At 40.5% G+C, this 15,894-nt stretch overlaps 2 protein-coding genes across 3 annotated transcripts; both read right to left on the reverse strand.

Moving 5' to 3' along the window:
• Positions 1–10: 10 nt before the first annotated feature.
• Positions 11–2,072, reverse strand: LOC131877342 (uncharacterized). The gene is made up of 6 exons (XM_059222965.1): positions 1,544–2,072; positions 1,199–1,445; positions 950–1,117; positions 691–888; positions 311–621; positions 11–243 (listed from the first exon to the last, which is right to left on the reverse strand). Exons 1-6 carry the CDS (start codon positions 2,017–2,019, stop codon positions 18–20), a joined length of 1,626 nt encoding a protein of 541 aa, XP_059078948.1. The 5' UTR covers positions 2,020–2,072; the 3' UTR covers positions 11–17.
• On the reverse strand, positions 1,847–15,513 carry LOC131877344 (cilia- and flagella-associated protein 299-like). 2 transcript variants are annotated; one of them, XM_059222970.1, is made up of 3 exons: positions 15,466–15,513; positions 3,979–4,551; positions 1,847–2,721 (listed from the first exon to the last, which is right to left on the reverse strand). In XM_059222970.1, the coding sequence occupies exons 2-3, from the start codon at positions 4,449–4,451 to the stop codon at positions 2,094–2,096; spliced, it is 1,101 nt and encodes a 366-aa protein (XP_059078953.1). In that variant the 5' UTR covers positions 4,452–4,551; positions 15,466–15,513; the 3' UTR covers positions 1,847–2,093. The 2 variants fall into 2 exon arrangements, with proteins under 2 accessions (XP_059078953.1, XP_059078952.1); XM_059222969.1 differs by lacking the exon at positions 15,466–15,513 and adding an exon at positions 11,869–11,953.
• Positions 15,514–15,894: the final 381 nt, after the last annotated feature.

Below are 15,894 nucleotides of genomic sequence, written 5' to 3' on the forward strand. Positions count from 1 at the left end.
TGATGGCCAAGCGTGTTTTAATTTTCTTTGGCAATGTAGCTTGAACAACCTCCAGCCGACGATTTTTCACGAATGAAATCTTTAAACTCGTGGACCGATGTATAGGCTCCGGGTTGGTTCCGATAGGCACATCCATTTCCTCGACTGACCACGCCAATCTGATAAGCCCGAATCTCGAGTTTACGTTTCTCCTCAAGCGTCAATTCGCTCATTGGTTTCAGATGTCGATAGGCCCAAACCCATCTAGAAAGCGAAATTAGCTCGTGCTTATAATTGGAAAAGGAAGAAGATCTTTTCTCCGGCTACTTACAATGGTCCTCCACTGTCGCCTTGGCAAGCAGCTCGGCCACCCAAATAAGTCTGACTTTCCACGCCTTCCGTGATCTTTTCGAAGCCATTCGCTTTTTCTACGTAAGTCACAAACGAAATAGATTCGTTATGTCGAAAGGCGGCACAGAATTCGTGAGTGGGATCGATACTCATCGAATTGGTCGCATCTTTGCACTTCTCCGGAGTTAGCAATGATAACTTAGCCTCTTGAATGGAAGTCGACGTGTTGTAAGATTCACAATGGTTAGAGCAGACACCCCATGTACCCTCCGAATTGATTGATGGGCCACCCTGAAACCATCGACATCACAAATTAAGGGTAAAAGGGAGTATATAAAAAGAGAAATCTACGTGGCTTGCCTGTGATGGAACAATGTCACACCAGCCAAATTGGCCCCCTGCTCCTGGTGCCGGGCAGACCTCTCTAGTCAAAGCATTGGCATCCACGAGGAAAACTCTTTGGAAGTCAATTTTGGCCTTGGTTTGGTTAAGATGATCAAACAGTCTTTGACATTTGAGGCTCTCGACTGGTGGCGCTTTGTCCTTGACACATTCATTCTGAAACGACTTTCAGCCCTAGATCTGACTTTTTGTGGGGCATGAAAGAACCATCTCTTACCACATAAGTCCTGCCTTGAACTTTGTATTCCGACCTACATTGTTCAAAGGCGTTGGGCCCTTCCTTGGTTGTCCAGCAATTGGCTCCAAAATTGGTGCTGCCAAATCCAGCAACATAACCAAAGGAAAAGTTGCGGTAATCCACATCAAAAAGGCAAATGGGCATTACCTGAAGCAATGGCAGAGTCTTAGTTCTCGCATGAGATCACACCTTAGGGTAACAAGAGATGGCTCTTTGCCAAGTGCTTGCCTTTTTGTGAAAGAAGGACACTGGTTCGTTTAACTTGACCAAGGCAATGTCATAAGGACCGGCATAGGGGGTGAATTCCTGGTCTGGTTTTGACTGGTTCCGATGTTCCAGTTCCAAAGAGAGACGCTTGGGATGAATGTGAATAGCAGTGGCATGGTACTTGAAATGCTTGCTTGAAGGAACAGACACCACCTCCAAACTGATCTTCACCTTGTCCTTCAAAGCTGCGCCCTCAATATCAGCTTGGCTGAAAATTGATTATAGATTAGATGAAGTCTTATAAAGGTAAATGCTAATTATAAAATGCAAGATTGAGAAATGGCGAAAGAATGGAATTTACCTTACTTGCAGAGGTCATGGTCGTGCTCATTGTCGAAGCAGAAACAATGAGCTGCTGTGAGAATGTATTGATGGTTGATAAGAGTGCCTCCGCATTGCCCTTGTCTTTTGCCGACACTTAGTAAGGCCATCCACGGGCGGGCATTTTTGGGGTCATACCCATTTACAATTTTGTTTTGATTAAATTTGGTCGAGGTTGCGCGAGGGCTTCTACTCCTTTTCAACAGGGGGTCCCGAGTTGGTTTCGCGTGGCCACATACGCATTCCTCGTGAATTATACCATTAAAGTTGGGAACTGATGCTCCCGGAGTGGATGTCAACATTGTGGTCTTTCTCTTGGTGACAAATCCTGGCCCCAAGCGGTTCAGCCCAAAGTGCGAATCAAATAGATTTATCCCTTGCGCTTGAGAGGAGCCAAGGAAAAACGCCAGAAGTGAAAGGAGTTCTCTCAACGTCTTCATCTTGCTCTGGGAGTCATTCATCAATGTTTACAACATGTTACAAGTGCTTTGGAACTTGTCATGCCGTGGACAGCAAAAATCCGACTTGTCGCCCTCTATCTTGGAGCCAAGGATGTCGCCAAGTTCTGAAAATCACAAATGAAAATCATGGTGGAGGATAGATCGCCTTGTTCGATCCGGGTCCAGCCTCCAAATTGAAACCCGTTGCGTTGTAAAACCGGCTCCTCCGCGAGCGAGTTCCGGCTCACATCTATGAGAATGTCGCTGTCACGATGACGTAACTTCAATTTGGACTTAGTCACGAGGACGTCAATGTTTTCCGAGGATTTAAGAATAGGTTTTCCCTGCGACCAATTGTAAAAGATCAGGTCCCCTTTTCTTGGCACGAGATCCTTTTTTCCCACGAGATAAGGCACAAAATCCTCTTTTTGGAATCGACTGGAGAGGTCAATGAAACCCGAAATCTCTACCCATGTATCAGGATTAGTTTTCCGCGGGATTCGAATCTGCATGAAGAGCAAGGTGCAAAGATGCCCGGAGATGATTTCACTAATCCGGTTCTGAATGGCTTGAATGAGAGGCGACTTCTTGCTCAAAGGGCTCTCATCCGCGACAATCCGCGTTTTCTGGTCAGTTGGACTCCTAGAAGTTAGCATCTTCTTCTCTGCCAGACGAGCTTTCATTTTATAGAAGTTCTCCCTGGAGAGAGTATCTCCCGAAGAGCTGGAAGTGAAAAGGAACTCTTGTCATTTTTGTATAAGAAAACCAAGTCCATTCTTTTTTATGGCGGGTAGAACTGCTACTTGTGTTTGCGGAATGGTGAGATTGGGATTAATGAATATTAGGCTAACATTTCCTGCCACAAAGGTGGTTTGTAAGTGAAGTAAAATATCAAAGACCTGGTAAGTTTGCTAAAAATGTATCAAAGTTGTCTGAGTCGTTGAATATTTGGGCTCAATAGTGAGAGCCTAGCCAAACTTTGTGAAAGAAATTTAAAAATTGGATGCACATTTATGCAATTTAAATGCACTGCCAAAAATGATACTTCAAGAATGGGGTCACTTTTGGAAAGTGGATAGTCGTGTTGGGACATTACAAATGTGATTTTTGTATGTTTCATTTCCAATCTTTGCTTCAAGCAGACCTGTGGGAAAAGCGAAGGAGAAATTATGTTTGTAGGTGTTACGAGGTCTAACTTGCGAATCCAGTTTTTAGATGCGTATACGTTCCTCGTTCCTGTAAACCTCAAAAGCTTCATCTTTATGACTACTGTGCTTCACACAATAACCAACTCCCAGTAAGTGGAAAAAGGTATGGAGAGGGAAAGAGGGCGGAGAAGTGGAACTGAATAGAACTGAAAGTCGTTATCGGCAAATCGATCACTTTGGTCACGACTGATGCCACTCAATCAATGCTTAGCATGAAGACTGAACCTAGTTCCATTTATCCGGAGTTCGTATACTATGCTTCAGAAACATGTCTACTCGGGTCAGCCTTTATGACAGCCTGTCATTAAGAGGGTGGAAAGATCCCTCAAAGTCCAGCAATTATTTGATGTTCCATTTTCATCATCAAAAAAGAATCGTTTTAGGACACTAGGAAGTGTGTGAATTGGTTTAGTTGTGGCAGCCACAAACGTACGATAAAGAGGAACATTTTTGAAGGTTGAAAGTTCAATGAACGAGGAAATGCGTACCTGAAATTGTTTCTTCTGTTTAACATATCGAATGCTGCTAAGTGTTATTTGAATTTGATGAGCCCAATTTCATTGAGGACGACTACAGTACTATTTGATGAAATATGGCTCAATCAACTTTAGCTTGTGACCCAAAATTCAAAATGAATCTTTCCAACAAATAGACATGAACAGGAATTGAAGAACACGCACAAGCAAGGTATAACTCTTGATTCTCTTCCATGGTGGTTTGAGTGGTAACCACAATAAACAATAATAAATAAACAATAACAAAAAGCTCTCACCGATAGCCCAATTCAGCAATAGTTCTGGCCATAGCCTCGTCCTCCAAATAAAAGTGATCCTCCTCGCTAACTAGGGAATCCAGATAGTCTTCATAAGTTGGATAGCGCTCAATTTCCTCGTCCAACATTCTTCGGTGCTCTTTGGACTTGGATCTCTTCTTGGTAGAATCACTCTGCGCTTCAGAATTGGAACCTGATTCCTTGCCAAACTCTAAGCCCGAAGTTGAGAACGAGACTGAGAATGATTTCTTGACGTGCCGTTGGCCTGGGACGGTTTTGGAAGTTGTGATTGTTGTTATGATTGGTGTTGCAGTTGCTGTTGTGGTGGTGGTGGTGGCGGTGGTGGTTGTGCCCAAGCGCGTGGTTTCATAATCTTCTTGGTTCTCCTGGAGGCGGCCACTAACACTTGAGACTGCCAAAGTCTCTCGTCGAGCCCCTCCTTCTACATTGGTCTTGGTGGCCCACTGTGTCATATTGGAAACCCTTTGCCACAGCTTTTGTGGAACTGGAAAGTGGTGACAGGTTGTAGTGACACGATTCTTATCAGGAGAGGCACCTTTTTATAAGGAGACGCTAAATGCAGAAAAGAGGGAGGACGTTATTGACTCAGGGCAAAGCTATTTTGTGTGGCTGAATTGGCTACCAGCAAAAGACAAACAGAAACCTTTTTCGATTTGCCTAACACTTACAACCATCATCATATCCATATTTTTTTCACTACTAACTCTGAAACTAAAATAGAAGCTCAATAACTGTCTGCCAGTTTTAATATTCCGCTTCGGCATGAAAGATTACTAGACTTTTATTTGGCCTTTATGTATAGTCATTTTTCAAGTTGGAAAAGCTAAGAACTTTGTACGATCTTACGAGTACTAAAGAACCCCAAAAATGTTAAATTTGAATTGGTAACTTGTTAAAGAGAAGACTCGAAGTTCTTGCGCCTTTGATATTTCTGGCCCTGGCCAACATCCTAATATGCTGGCAGTACTCACTTACACATGTGTACCTACAGATAATTAAGACGCTCAAAAGGCCATTTTGACAAAGCTGAAGTCCCCAAAAGTCAAACGAAACCCACAAATTAAGAATAGAACACAATCTCATGTACCTTGAATGTGCTATGATGTAAATATATGCCTTCAAATATTCGTAGAACGTATGTAGGCCTTGATCCAGTAGCAAGATTTAGGTCAGACTTGGACAAGTTTTTGACTAAAATTCCCGATCAACCTTACATTCAAGGGTTAGCCAGATTTGCCAACTCTAAGTCGTTGGTCGATCAAATAATACATATAGATAAAAGTTAAAAGTTAGAGAAAATGAATAAATTTCTCGTCTTGAACTCCAGGGATTCGAATCCCAGCAGCGGTAAGGAAGTCTGCAAAAAAAATATCAACCTATAATTGAAATATTGTTGTGACATTTGCTGAAATTTGCAAAATTATAATAACAATTATTGTGAGTTGCAATGAGACTGATAATATCAAAATTGCCTAGAAACAAAATCAAGATTACTCGATTGTAATTTCAATTACAATTACCTCATAAACCTGTGAGAGTGGGACACAATGTTTCATTGATTGGCCACAATGGAAATGAAAACATGTCGAAAGAGGCAGTTAAAAATCAAGAAATGTGGAAAAATGACAAAGTGTAATTTCAAAAACTTGGCGGAACATTTTATTCCCCAATTCCTTCACCCAGTGAAGCATCAAAGTTTTTTTAAAGTTCTATGCTTTTTCAGATCCAAATATCACCAAAGGTTGAGCAGTTATATTATCTTTACCAAGTACTGAAACAGAAATATTGAAGCCGGGAGAAAGGTCATCTACCTAGGAACGCTGGGCCATTTTACTCTTTAATGAAAAGTGCCACATTACCATCACAAAGGATAGCTGGTGCCTTGGATTTAGGATAAACTTTCATTAATTCAAAATATTTAATTCATAATTGAGAAAGTCGCCGACTACATGAACTAGAAAGAACTCTATTTGAGGAAACGATGTTCATGTGTACATGGGAAAAATAGTATTCTTTATCAATCCAAGGCTTCAAAAACAATCCCTGTACTGGATTGGATGGTTCCACCTGGAAGAAGTGAGGTGTTTTTTGTGCTCCCCTTGAAGGTCTCCCCTCCCCCAGTTGCACCTCTTTCTACTTTTCTGTCCCTCTTTGACTTCTCGATTGCGATTGGTTCTCGATAAGAGGTAAAAGCACGCTTGACTCATAAAAAAATGTAACCAAGATCGATGGAGTGGTGAAAAGCAAAAGCGGACTGAATTGTGACTAGAGCAGTTGGTTGGCAGAAGACTCCCGTCAAGCTTTATCCTCTAATATTTCCCAATCAGGGTCAGAAAAAGAAGCTTGGAAAAGCCCACAGAGTTTGACAGAAATAGGCTTAAGGCACGTGTTACGGTATCTGGGAAAGTGAAAAACGGACGGACGAGTCAGCGTAAGTTGGATTCTTGGATACGGTTGTCTCCTCTTCTCTCATCTCACCCTTCTCATCATGGTGGTCAAAAAGCCTTGTCACGTTTTAAGGGAAATGTTCAGAACCAACTTAGCAATTTTCTATGTCTGGCAAAATCACAAGGAGCACTTTTGATTGTATTGCTTGTTGAATTATTGCTCAGATTTAACGCTTCTGTCCCTAAAAGTTACCAAGGTTTCTTGGATATTTCTGTCAACCTTTAAAAAGGCTTTTCAACCACCGTGATATTTGTCTCACTAGTGGGATGAGACGAGTAAGTTGATCATCCAAGAAAATCCAGCTCTAGTTATTTTTCATTCGTCCAATTCGTGGGACAAATATGATTGAATTCAGTGATCTGAGACACGGAGTCACGTAGACGTTTTTTCATAATCAAGATTTTGAATAAACCATACATCGCGAAGATAAGTAAAATCATTGATAAATATCATTTGTGAAATTCAACCTTTCATAGTGCTGGGGATGACAATCTTTGCAGCGGTTAGAAAATCCCATGAAAAAAACAAACCAAATAAATGAATAAAATCAGGGTACGACAACATCGAGGGAAGAAAATATTTTGACCATTAGAAAAAGTAAATGCTCTTTGTTACATATCGGGACTGTTAAATCATATAATTGGCGACTAGTCGTGAATTTAAGACACACCCTGTTAAAGACAATACTAATGAACGTGTGAGCTTTCTAAGGATTCCCAAGTAATTTTACATTCAATCCGCAAAAGATTTTTTCTGGGAAAAATGCTTTTAGACACAAATTTATTGAATCCATTAGTTTGGACTAGCATTTTCAGGTTGCCCCTCAGAGTAGGGATGGGCATAGTTGCCCGGACTTTTGGTAGTAAAAGTTGACAAGAAATTGCCCCTGGACGACATCAAGTGTTTTTAATTGACAAGAGTAAGAAACCAAACCAAAATTTAGCTCACTCGCAGTCTACTCACTGACTCATGCACAAGTTGGCTTAATAACGACATCCCTCTCAAAACCGGTATTTCAGATGTTCTGTATTAATAAAAAGAGACTAAGCATCATCCAGTATTTTTCTCTTTTGAACTTTTTTTGCGAACTTCCTCTCCGCTACTGGGATTCGAACCCCAGCAGTTCAAGACGAGAAATTTATTCAACTTGCTTAACTTTAATTTCTAAATATTCTTTGATCGACCAACGAGTTAGACTTGGTTGATCTGGCTAACCCTTGAATATGAGGTTGATCGGGAATTTTAGTCAAAAACTTGTCCAAATCTGACTTAAATCCTGCTACTGGAGTTGCAGCAGTTCAAATATTTCGGAGGCTTGCGTGATCAAGATAAGATGGAAAATCATGAAAAAGCCAGGCGACGCTTGTGTCTCGTTTGTTCCGGCAAGGGAACATTGGTGATAGAATCCGGCTCAAAATATGAAAGACTGATCAACGAGTTTGTGATCGACGGCTATTGGNTCCTTTGGCAGTTCAAATACTTCGGAGGCTTGCGTGATCAAGATAAGATGGAAAATCATGAAAAGGCCAGGCGACGCGTGTGTCTCGTTTGTTCCGGCAAGGGAACATTGGTGATAGAATCCGGCTCAAAATATGAAAGACTGATCAACGAGTTTGTGATCGACGGCTATTGGGCAAGCGAGCGTCGTTTGTCCCTTGGGTTGTGCCATTCTTGCCGTGAAAAACTAGATCACTTCAGTAAAGGGAACTTTTCGTCTGTGTTGCCCGAATGTCCGGATTTTTCCGCCATGCGATCCTTTCGCTTCCGGACTGAGCAAGCAAAGTCGAAAGATTCTGGAGAGGTTCCTTACCCTTGCGTCATTTGTCAGATCTGCAAGGCTTGCTCAACGAATAGATTCGCAACCACAGGTACAAAGTTGAAACCCGGCCATCATTTTTCCCAAGAAGTTAGGAACACATCTCAATCTGCCACTCCCAAAGCTATATCCATCTCCAAGAAATGCTTTGGTCGAATATTCCAATCCGTGATCCACAATTGCAATGCCAAAGCTGCTATTTGTAACATTCAGAATATAGTGCCGCCCATTTTGATGCAGAAGATTGCTGCCCGTGTTCTGACAAATTTAACGGGCACAAATGGTAAGGCCATCTTATCGACTGGTGGGCGAAAAGTGGCCTACCGGAAGGTATTGCCAGTTTCGACGTTATTTCATAAGCAAACCTTTGTGCCCGCAACGGCGATCAGCGAGATGGCTCAAACTGCCGATTTGTCCCAAAATCAAGCCATGAAGTTGGTTAAAGTTCTGAAGAAGAGTGTGGACATAGAACCAAATATAAGACAGCATTTATCGAAAATCAATCAAAAATATGCCGATTTTTTTGTCGTTGAAAGAATCGAAAGCAATGAAGAGTCTATTTGATCTTTCTTGAATGCTATTGTAAGTGCGCGTTCTGTGGAATACAACGAAATTGTGTATCGACTTTCAATAAACGAAGGTCGTGGTCATCTCAAGATTAGTGGGAGTTTGATATTCAAGGATAGTACCCTGGAGATTAGAGGAACGTCTTCTAGCGAGGTTTTGTAGAGCTATGCGTTACCTCCTGATCAGATGCATTATCGCTGAGAGAGTGCTCAATGAATTCCATCTTTATGTTCAAGTACTCAATTAAGAGGTAACGCAAACTGAAATGTCTTCAAGCGAGGTTTCAGAGAGCTTTCCACTCCACAACTACCGTACTCCATGGGCTTAACTTGCCCAATTAGGTGCTTGTCCCAACTTGGTTTTGTACACAGACGCTTGAAAGGGAAATGATGAGGCCAAGCTTACTCCAAAATATTTTATACTATGACAAATTAGATCAAGTTGTTCAGGAATAGTAGGAATCTGCACCAACAATGGCATGCTAGTGGCTTTGGTTCAATGCCTGGTTTAGTTTTGGTAAACTGACTTTAAATACCCCCCCAAAATTCCCCATTTTGCGGTTTTCCCGAGCTAACCATCTGGGCCTCCTAGATTAGAAGCTGATTCCTGCTTGAATGAAGCTTGCCCAAGTTCTAGAACTTGGCCAAACTTGGAAACAAGTAAAACTTGGGTGCCTCTGATTACTTGCTATTTGCCCTTTTCCTATTAATACTAGCAAAAGTAGAAACCTTACACCATCATCAAAACGGAGCCTTTGATTTGTCTTCAGGATTGCCAAATTAAAGCCAGACCCTCTTCTAATTAATCTCAAAAAGAGTTAGTGATGCTCGTCCTAACCGTCTCTCAATCTCTTTGCCAAAAGGACCCCCAAAAATTGAATAGAAAAATCATTTTATAATTGATTCCCAGGAATGTAAACTTAGTCTTGAGAAAGTTTTTTAGCTTTGAGATGAAAAATGGTTCAAAGCCAAATTTTTGCATCCCTATCATTCATCAGCAAACAACCGGAAACAAAGATGTCTGTCAAGGGATTGCCAGTTTTCCAACATGACAAATTTACATCTTTTTAAGGTCTTGAACCGTTAAAAAAACACTGTTATCTTTACTGTTACTTCCTTAAAACGGCAACAATTTGCGATTCCTGTTACTTTTTGGAACAAGTGAGATGTTACCATTACTGATACCATTACTTTTGGAGGAATAAAGATGGCTTAAAAGTGCCAAAAACATGTTTGCACGTTTTTCTTCTTTATTGAATGTGTAGTGAATTTGACGTAAAACAAATGACGAATCTATTTCTTGACCCACCCAAAACAGTTCTACCAAAGGGTAAACTGACAAAGCCGCCTGAGCCATTCCATGTAGTACGTCAGTAATGGAGTGGAAAACTCAAACGAAGCTCAAACGTCTTCTAGTGAGTTTTTTTAGAGCTATGTGTTACCCCCTATTCAGATGCATTCCCGCTGAGAGAGTGCTCTATGAATTTCCATTTTCACGTTCAAGTACTTGATTAGGATAGAAGGTAACGCAAATTTGAAATATCTTTGGTGAGGTTTCAGAGAGCCCATTCAGAGATGCCCATGCACTAACAGTTATTTGAAGCGTGCAAGAACCGAAGGTTTATGTGGTTATGATGAGGCTCAATAGGATACGATTGCAGTCTCTGTTTTTTTTTTGTACCTCTTTGCGCCCAAGCGCCATCTTTCGGATATGTAGGGATGTGTCAAACGTAAAAATGACACCGCTTTTTTAACCAACAATTTAATTTCTGTTTCAAAGCGAGCTTAAAGTTTTATCGTTTCTAGCACTATGCTTTGTTTTTCCGCTTATTTCGACGCTATTGTTATTGACTCATGCCATAGCCAAAACCTCGACACATCCCTATGTAAGTCAAAAGGGAGCGCTCAAGTGCAAAGGGGTTAACAACGACCCCATTAGCATGTCCTATTTGCAGGGCATTAGTTACGAAATTACAGTAATTTGTTCCTTTTCTCGAAATTGGAACTGTAATTGCATTACATTTTAAAATTGTGCAATTGTATTGACCCAAAATCTACAAGAATTTCTTGTTACTTGTTCCTTTTTCATCTTCCAGAATGGCCTTTATTTTTTTGCTTATCTCAAGACAGCTGAAGAACCTTAAAGCTCAACAAAAATTGGCATTTTTGTTAATTCCATTTAGCATATTTTAATCACAGAAGGGTTGGAAATTGTTTGTTCTTAACCGCTCTGAAGGTGTTAATGGTTTTGAATCTTGTTGGATTTGTTACTTTAGTGTTTACATCTTCTCAATCAAAGTTCGTTAGTCTCAAACACGAAAATTGTCTCCTTGGCTTGAATATGATGGTTCAAATTTCCAAAGCCTCCTCACTTCACTTCACTTAAGGAATGGACTTCTTATAGAGAAGCTTTACCGACTTCACAATATCTAATGCTGTTTTTCATCATGAATTTTGCGACAATCTTGACTCCTCAAAGTATAATGATTCAAAACATTTTGAACAATTATGCCAAGATTAAATGCCAAGGCTCATTATTGAAAAGTGTTGACAAGAAATCTTCAAATGTTACACATTAGGACTGCTTGAGTCAAAAAAATCTATTTCTATTGAGAAGAATGATCTGGATGGGGTAACCATAAAATATTGGTCATCTAAAATTTTAGTAAAAGTAATTGTAACGTGTAACGCCATTACATTTTTTTCAAGCAATGGTTGTGTAATGAATTACTATTTTGACTGATGTAACTGTAATTCATTCCTTTTATTGAGGAACACCTAATACCTTGTCAATTTGTACATTTTGTTACTCCGACCCCAAATAGAAGAAGATACGTAGAAGGGCAAAAATCGAGTTTGCTGTGGTTTTTTACTGCAGCTGAATTGAACAATGTACCTCAAGCCAATTGAAAACAGCGCCTCTACAAATAGAAACCATACCCTATCAGCCACTCAGCTATCACCCATTCCCTCTGAAAACGAGTCCGCCTGGACAGCTCGCACCGTACTCTTTAGGCCTTGCTTTTTCTATGGTCTTACCTCAGAGTTTGATACGTGGACGCTTTTCAGTATGAAAATATGGAGTGGCGAATGGATGGTCATTCTAAGTAAAGTCCAAGCTTTTTCCAAGCTTTCTTGTCTTTCATTATCAGGCTGACAGGCTGGTTTCAGACAGATATGCAAAAAATGACATATTTTTTGGTATTTGCGATGCTTGGGTCAAAGGGGTGAGAACCTCGCCCGGCCAGCGAAGCTAGCCATCACATCGTTCTTATATCATTCCGATAGGCAGTGTCAGTCCGTATCAGATTGGTTCTCCATTTGTGGGTTTCCTTGAGTAAGGTGGGGAAGGAGAATCGAACCGGGGACCTCTCTCGTGCTAATTGCGCTGACCACTACACCACGTCTCCTCCAATTATGCCATTAAAAATATAAATTTGTAGCCATTTCAAAATTCAAACGCTAACATTTCCGTTCCATTTCTGGTAAATCTTCGGTAGTGTCGCTTAATTAGCCCCTAAACCTCGAATTGAGCGCTATCATGGAAAAGTACATTTTTGGAAGTCATCAATCATGTCCGAACACAACAACTATTTCGCTTTTGGGGATGAAGTCCTATTCGAGGGATTTGCGTAGTTATTTCGACAAGACACATTCTCTGTTTCTCAGGTTAACACTGGTGCTACTGTGGGGGTAAATCACACCACGAATCGAACAATTGTTACTCTTTGGCTATATTATTTGAAACTTTTTTTTTCGCAAGTAATCCTTTGGGACATTCTAATACATGATTCATATAACTGCAAGTCGCATACTTTAAATACACCCCTAACGGTACATATTTAAAGCAATTTAAGCAACGACTCATGCTGTGACAGATTTCCGAAAAAACTTGGACTTTTTTAACCTGAGATTGAATCAGGAGCATCAGGTTGGAAAGCTGGTACTCTACCGCTTATCCTTCCTTTCCGCTTACTAACTCCTCTTTTGGATATTTTTTTTCAAATTACAGGATCCTCGTAATGTATTGGGCCTGTTTGTCACGTAAGCTTCAGAATTCTTCATTACTCTCTGGGGTATTCGCCATTTATTTGACCGCCACCAGACGGGGCAGAGGGCGCTTTTCAAGGCGCTGATAAATTACAGTACCCTACGGTGCTAGCCTAATAACCAGATTTGAAAATGAATTTTGGTCTATATTTTGACTTAATGAAAGTAAGATGAAGCAAATTCAGAAAATGTGGAAAAATTAAGGGAAAATAAAAGGAAGGCTAAAGAAGTTGAGGGAAGTTTCACTAATCAAAATTGGGGAGAAGGCAGTTATCTCAATAATGCTCCTGAAACCTTCAGGGTGTAATATAAGTTTGGACAGTCATAAACATAACAATAAGACCACTAACCATGTGACCCAGAACAACATAAATCATATCTTAGAAGTACATGCTTCGGTCAGCTTGCATTGAAAAATTTAATTTAAGCAGACTAACCCTTCTAACAACTCTTCCCTTCTTTTTTTGACTGAGCCTCATTCTCAAAAGTCCATGTGGTCAAAGCAAGATTTATTTTTTATTTTTTTTGCTATCCTAGGTCAACACAAGCCATGTTGAGGATTCTTCAAACAGGAGTTTATCCCTTGAATTGCTAAGACTGTCCACATATCTTGCAGTAGATTGCTAGCTAAAGCCTTGTTTATCAAAATTCTTGTTCAGAATATACTGTTGCAGTTGCATTCAAAGGACTTGTTCTTCTGTTAGTATTTTGACCAAAGTGACAAGACATTGTCCCAAAAAGGCCAAATATTGGGTTTTTGTTTGTTCTGAAGTCAGATGGCAGCTCTTGCTTGGCCTGCCATATGTTTTTGGTGTCCCAATTTAGGGATATTCCCGCTTCGTCGTAACAACCAACATTAAAGATTACCTTACCCCAGGAAATCGCCGCAGTTTTGCTTATTTAAGCTGTTAATTAGCAACTCGTGCTGCAATTTAAATACCGTAAAGAAGCTTGAACTCTACTAGCCTGTTATCAAACCAGGGCTTGCACATTTGAAAGCGGCTGCTCTTGCATTAAGCTGTTGCAGCAAGCCAAATATCACAAAAATGAAATTTTGAGGCAAAAACGCCGAATCTTTTTTCTGTAAGGCACATGGCGACAAAATGGTCTACCCTACGTGGTTTCGTGAGCGCATATTTTGAGATGCGATTAGTTCCCAGTTGCACCTACTGAGAATATCAGATAGTTTCGTGAATGCACATTTTGAAATGGGACTGGGTACAGGTAAGTACTGTCGCATTTCAAAATTTGCGTTCACGAAACCACGTGGCGGTACCCCATTGAATTTGTAGAAAATGCTATGATCTGGTCTCTATTCGTGTGATTCCGCAATCACATCCGACGCATTGCTAAAAGATCATCAAAATATGTAAAAATGCAAGGGTAGTATTTTGAAAGCATTTATATTCATGTCTTACACGAGAAACGCAATACGGGGATGTCCTCATTTCACTTCAATATTCTGAAATGGGTGTGACACTGTTAACTGACCAAGAAAGGCTTTCCCCTCCGACCCCTGCATCCAAAATGCAAAACATGTTTTTTTTATTATTCCATATTTTTTTACTACTACTACTCCAACGATCTATAGCTGACGGATCTGGCTATCGCTTGAATATGGGTTTGATCAGGAATTTTGGTCAAGAATTTGTTCCCTGAGAATATTTGGAGGAAGCAATTTGTACAATGGAGAAGAGGAGGACTTCATTGTTCCAACTTTTCTGGATTCCCGAGGGCTTGAAGATGCTCTCAAAACACCCGTTAAACCTCTACGGCCATTACAATTGACCCTAAACACAACTACACACTACAATGAACAGAACCCATCGATTCTTTTGAAAACGCACAATATCAGATACCTTTGGTACCTTCTGTGAATGCTGTACAATCCTAACCTTTCTTGTCTCTCCCAATACGAGAGCTCTCTCATTCCCTCAATGTTCCAGGGAATGATGTGAAACATCAACTAAAAAGTTTTATAAATCGCAGATTTTTGTCACCCTTGTATCAAAATCATTACAAGTGGCTACTTTTCAGGGCTCAACTTGGGTGTACCAGTTGTTCATTAATGTTGAAATAGAGCAATTCTTATGAAAATTAAGCATTCCTAAAAAAAAGAATATTTAACATCGTTGATGTCTTCTATATGGTTATGCATGAAAAAGTTGCCATGGTTGTTCAGGTCCGTCAATTTTTAAACTAGAAAAAACGCAATTCATGGCATTTTTGTACACATTGAGAACAAGATGAAGATTCGTACCATCTCTGGTCCTGCCCCATGCGACTCGATTACACCCGCAAAATTAGGAGGACCGAGAACTGAATCAATGCAAACCAATCGCAAAACAAACATCTCTTCTCAAAATACTTCAGATTATCAAGAAACCAGTATCTGAACGTGCGCTTGATATGGATGTCTCGTGCATCGTCGTCTTTGAAATATTCAAAAAGGGATTTGAACACCGTTTGAAGCGCAATTCAGGTAGCAAATGGATCCAAAACATGTCATGCTCGTTGACTAGTTTTCCAGTTCTATAGATTTCTCAGTCTAGCCGAATATTGTCAACTACAAAAGCGCTTACTTACCCTTCAGCTATGATGTTTCGGGTGAGCCTGATGTGGTGTTTATGGTTACGGACCAAATGCGTGAGTGAATCACAGAGTCGGGAAGGGCGTGGGTGGGTTGGAAGGGTGGGTGTGTATTGACTTCTGAGGGACTTTCTCGGTGAAGGTCTTTATGGTATCACCAGACCACAATCGGTGCATGCGCAATTAATTTCCACCGCCTGTCACGGTTCACTTAATTTCGCACGACAACACTATGCTTTCCAAAAAAGAACCGTTTCTTCAGGGGAGGACTCGGTCCTATAAATGGAGTTCTTTGCCTAACGGCGGAGCCCGGTCTTTTTTTACCCACCGACAAGGACACATTTAGAAACACTGATAAAAATGAAATGATTTGGAATCGTGTTTAAGAGGTAAATACATCTTATTTTTCCATCTTAATATTCAATA

This window comes from Tigriopus californicus, chromosome 3 (genome assembly GCF_007210705.1).
Source record: "Tigriopus californicus strain San Diego chromosome 3, Tcal_SD_v2.1, whole genome shotgun sequence".
In the NCBI taxonomy this organism is placed as follows: Eukaryota; Metazoa; Arthropoda; class Copepoda; order Harpacticoida; family Harpacticidae; genus Tigriopus; species Tigriopus californicus.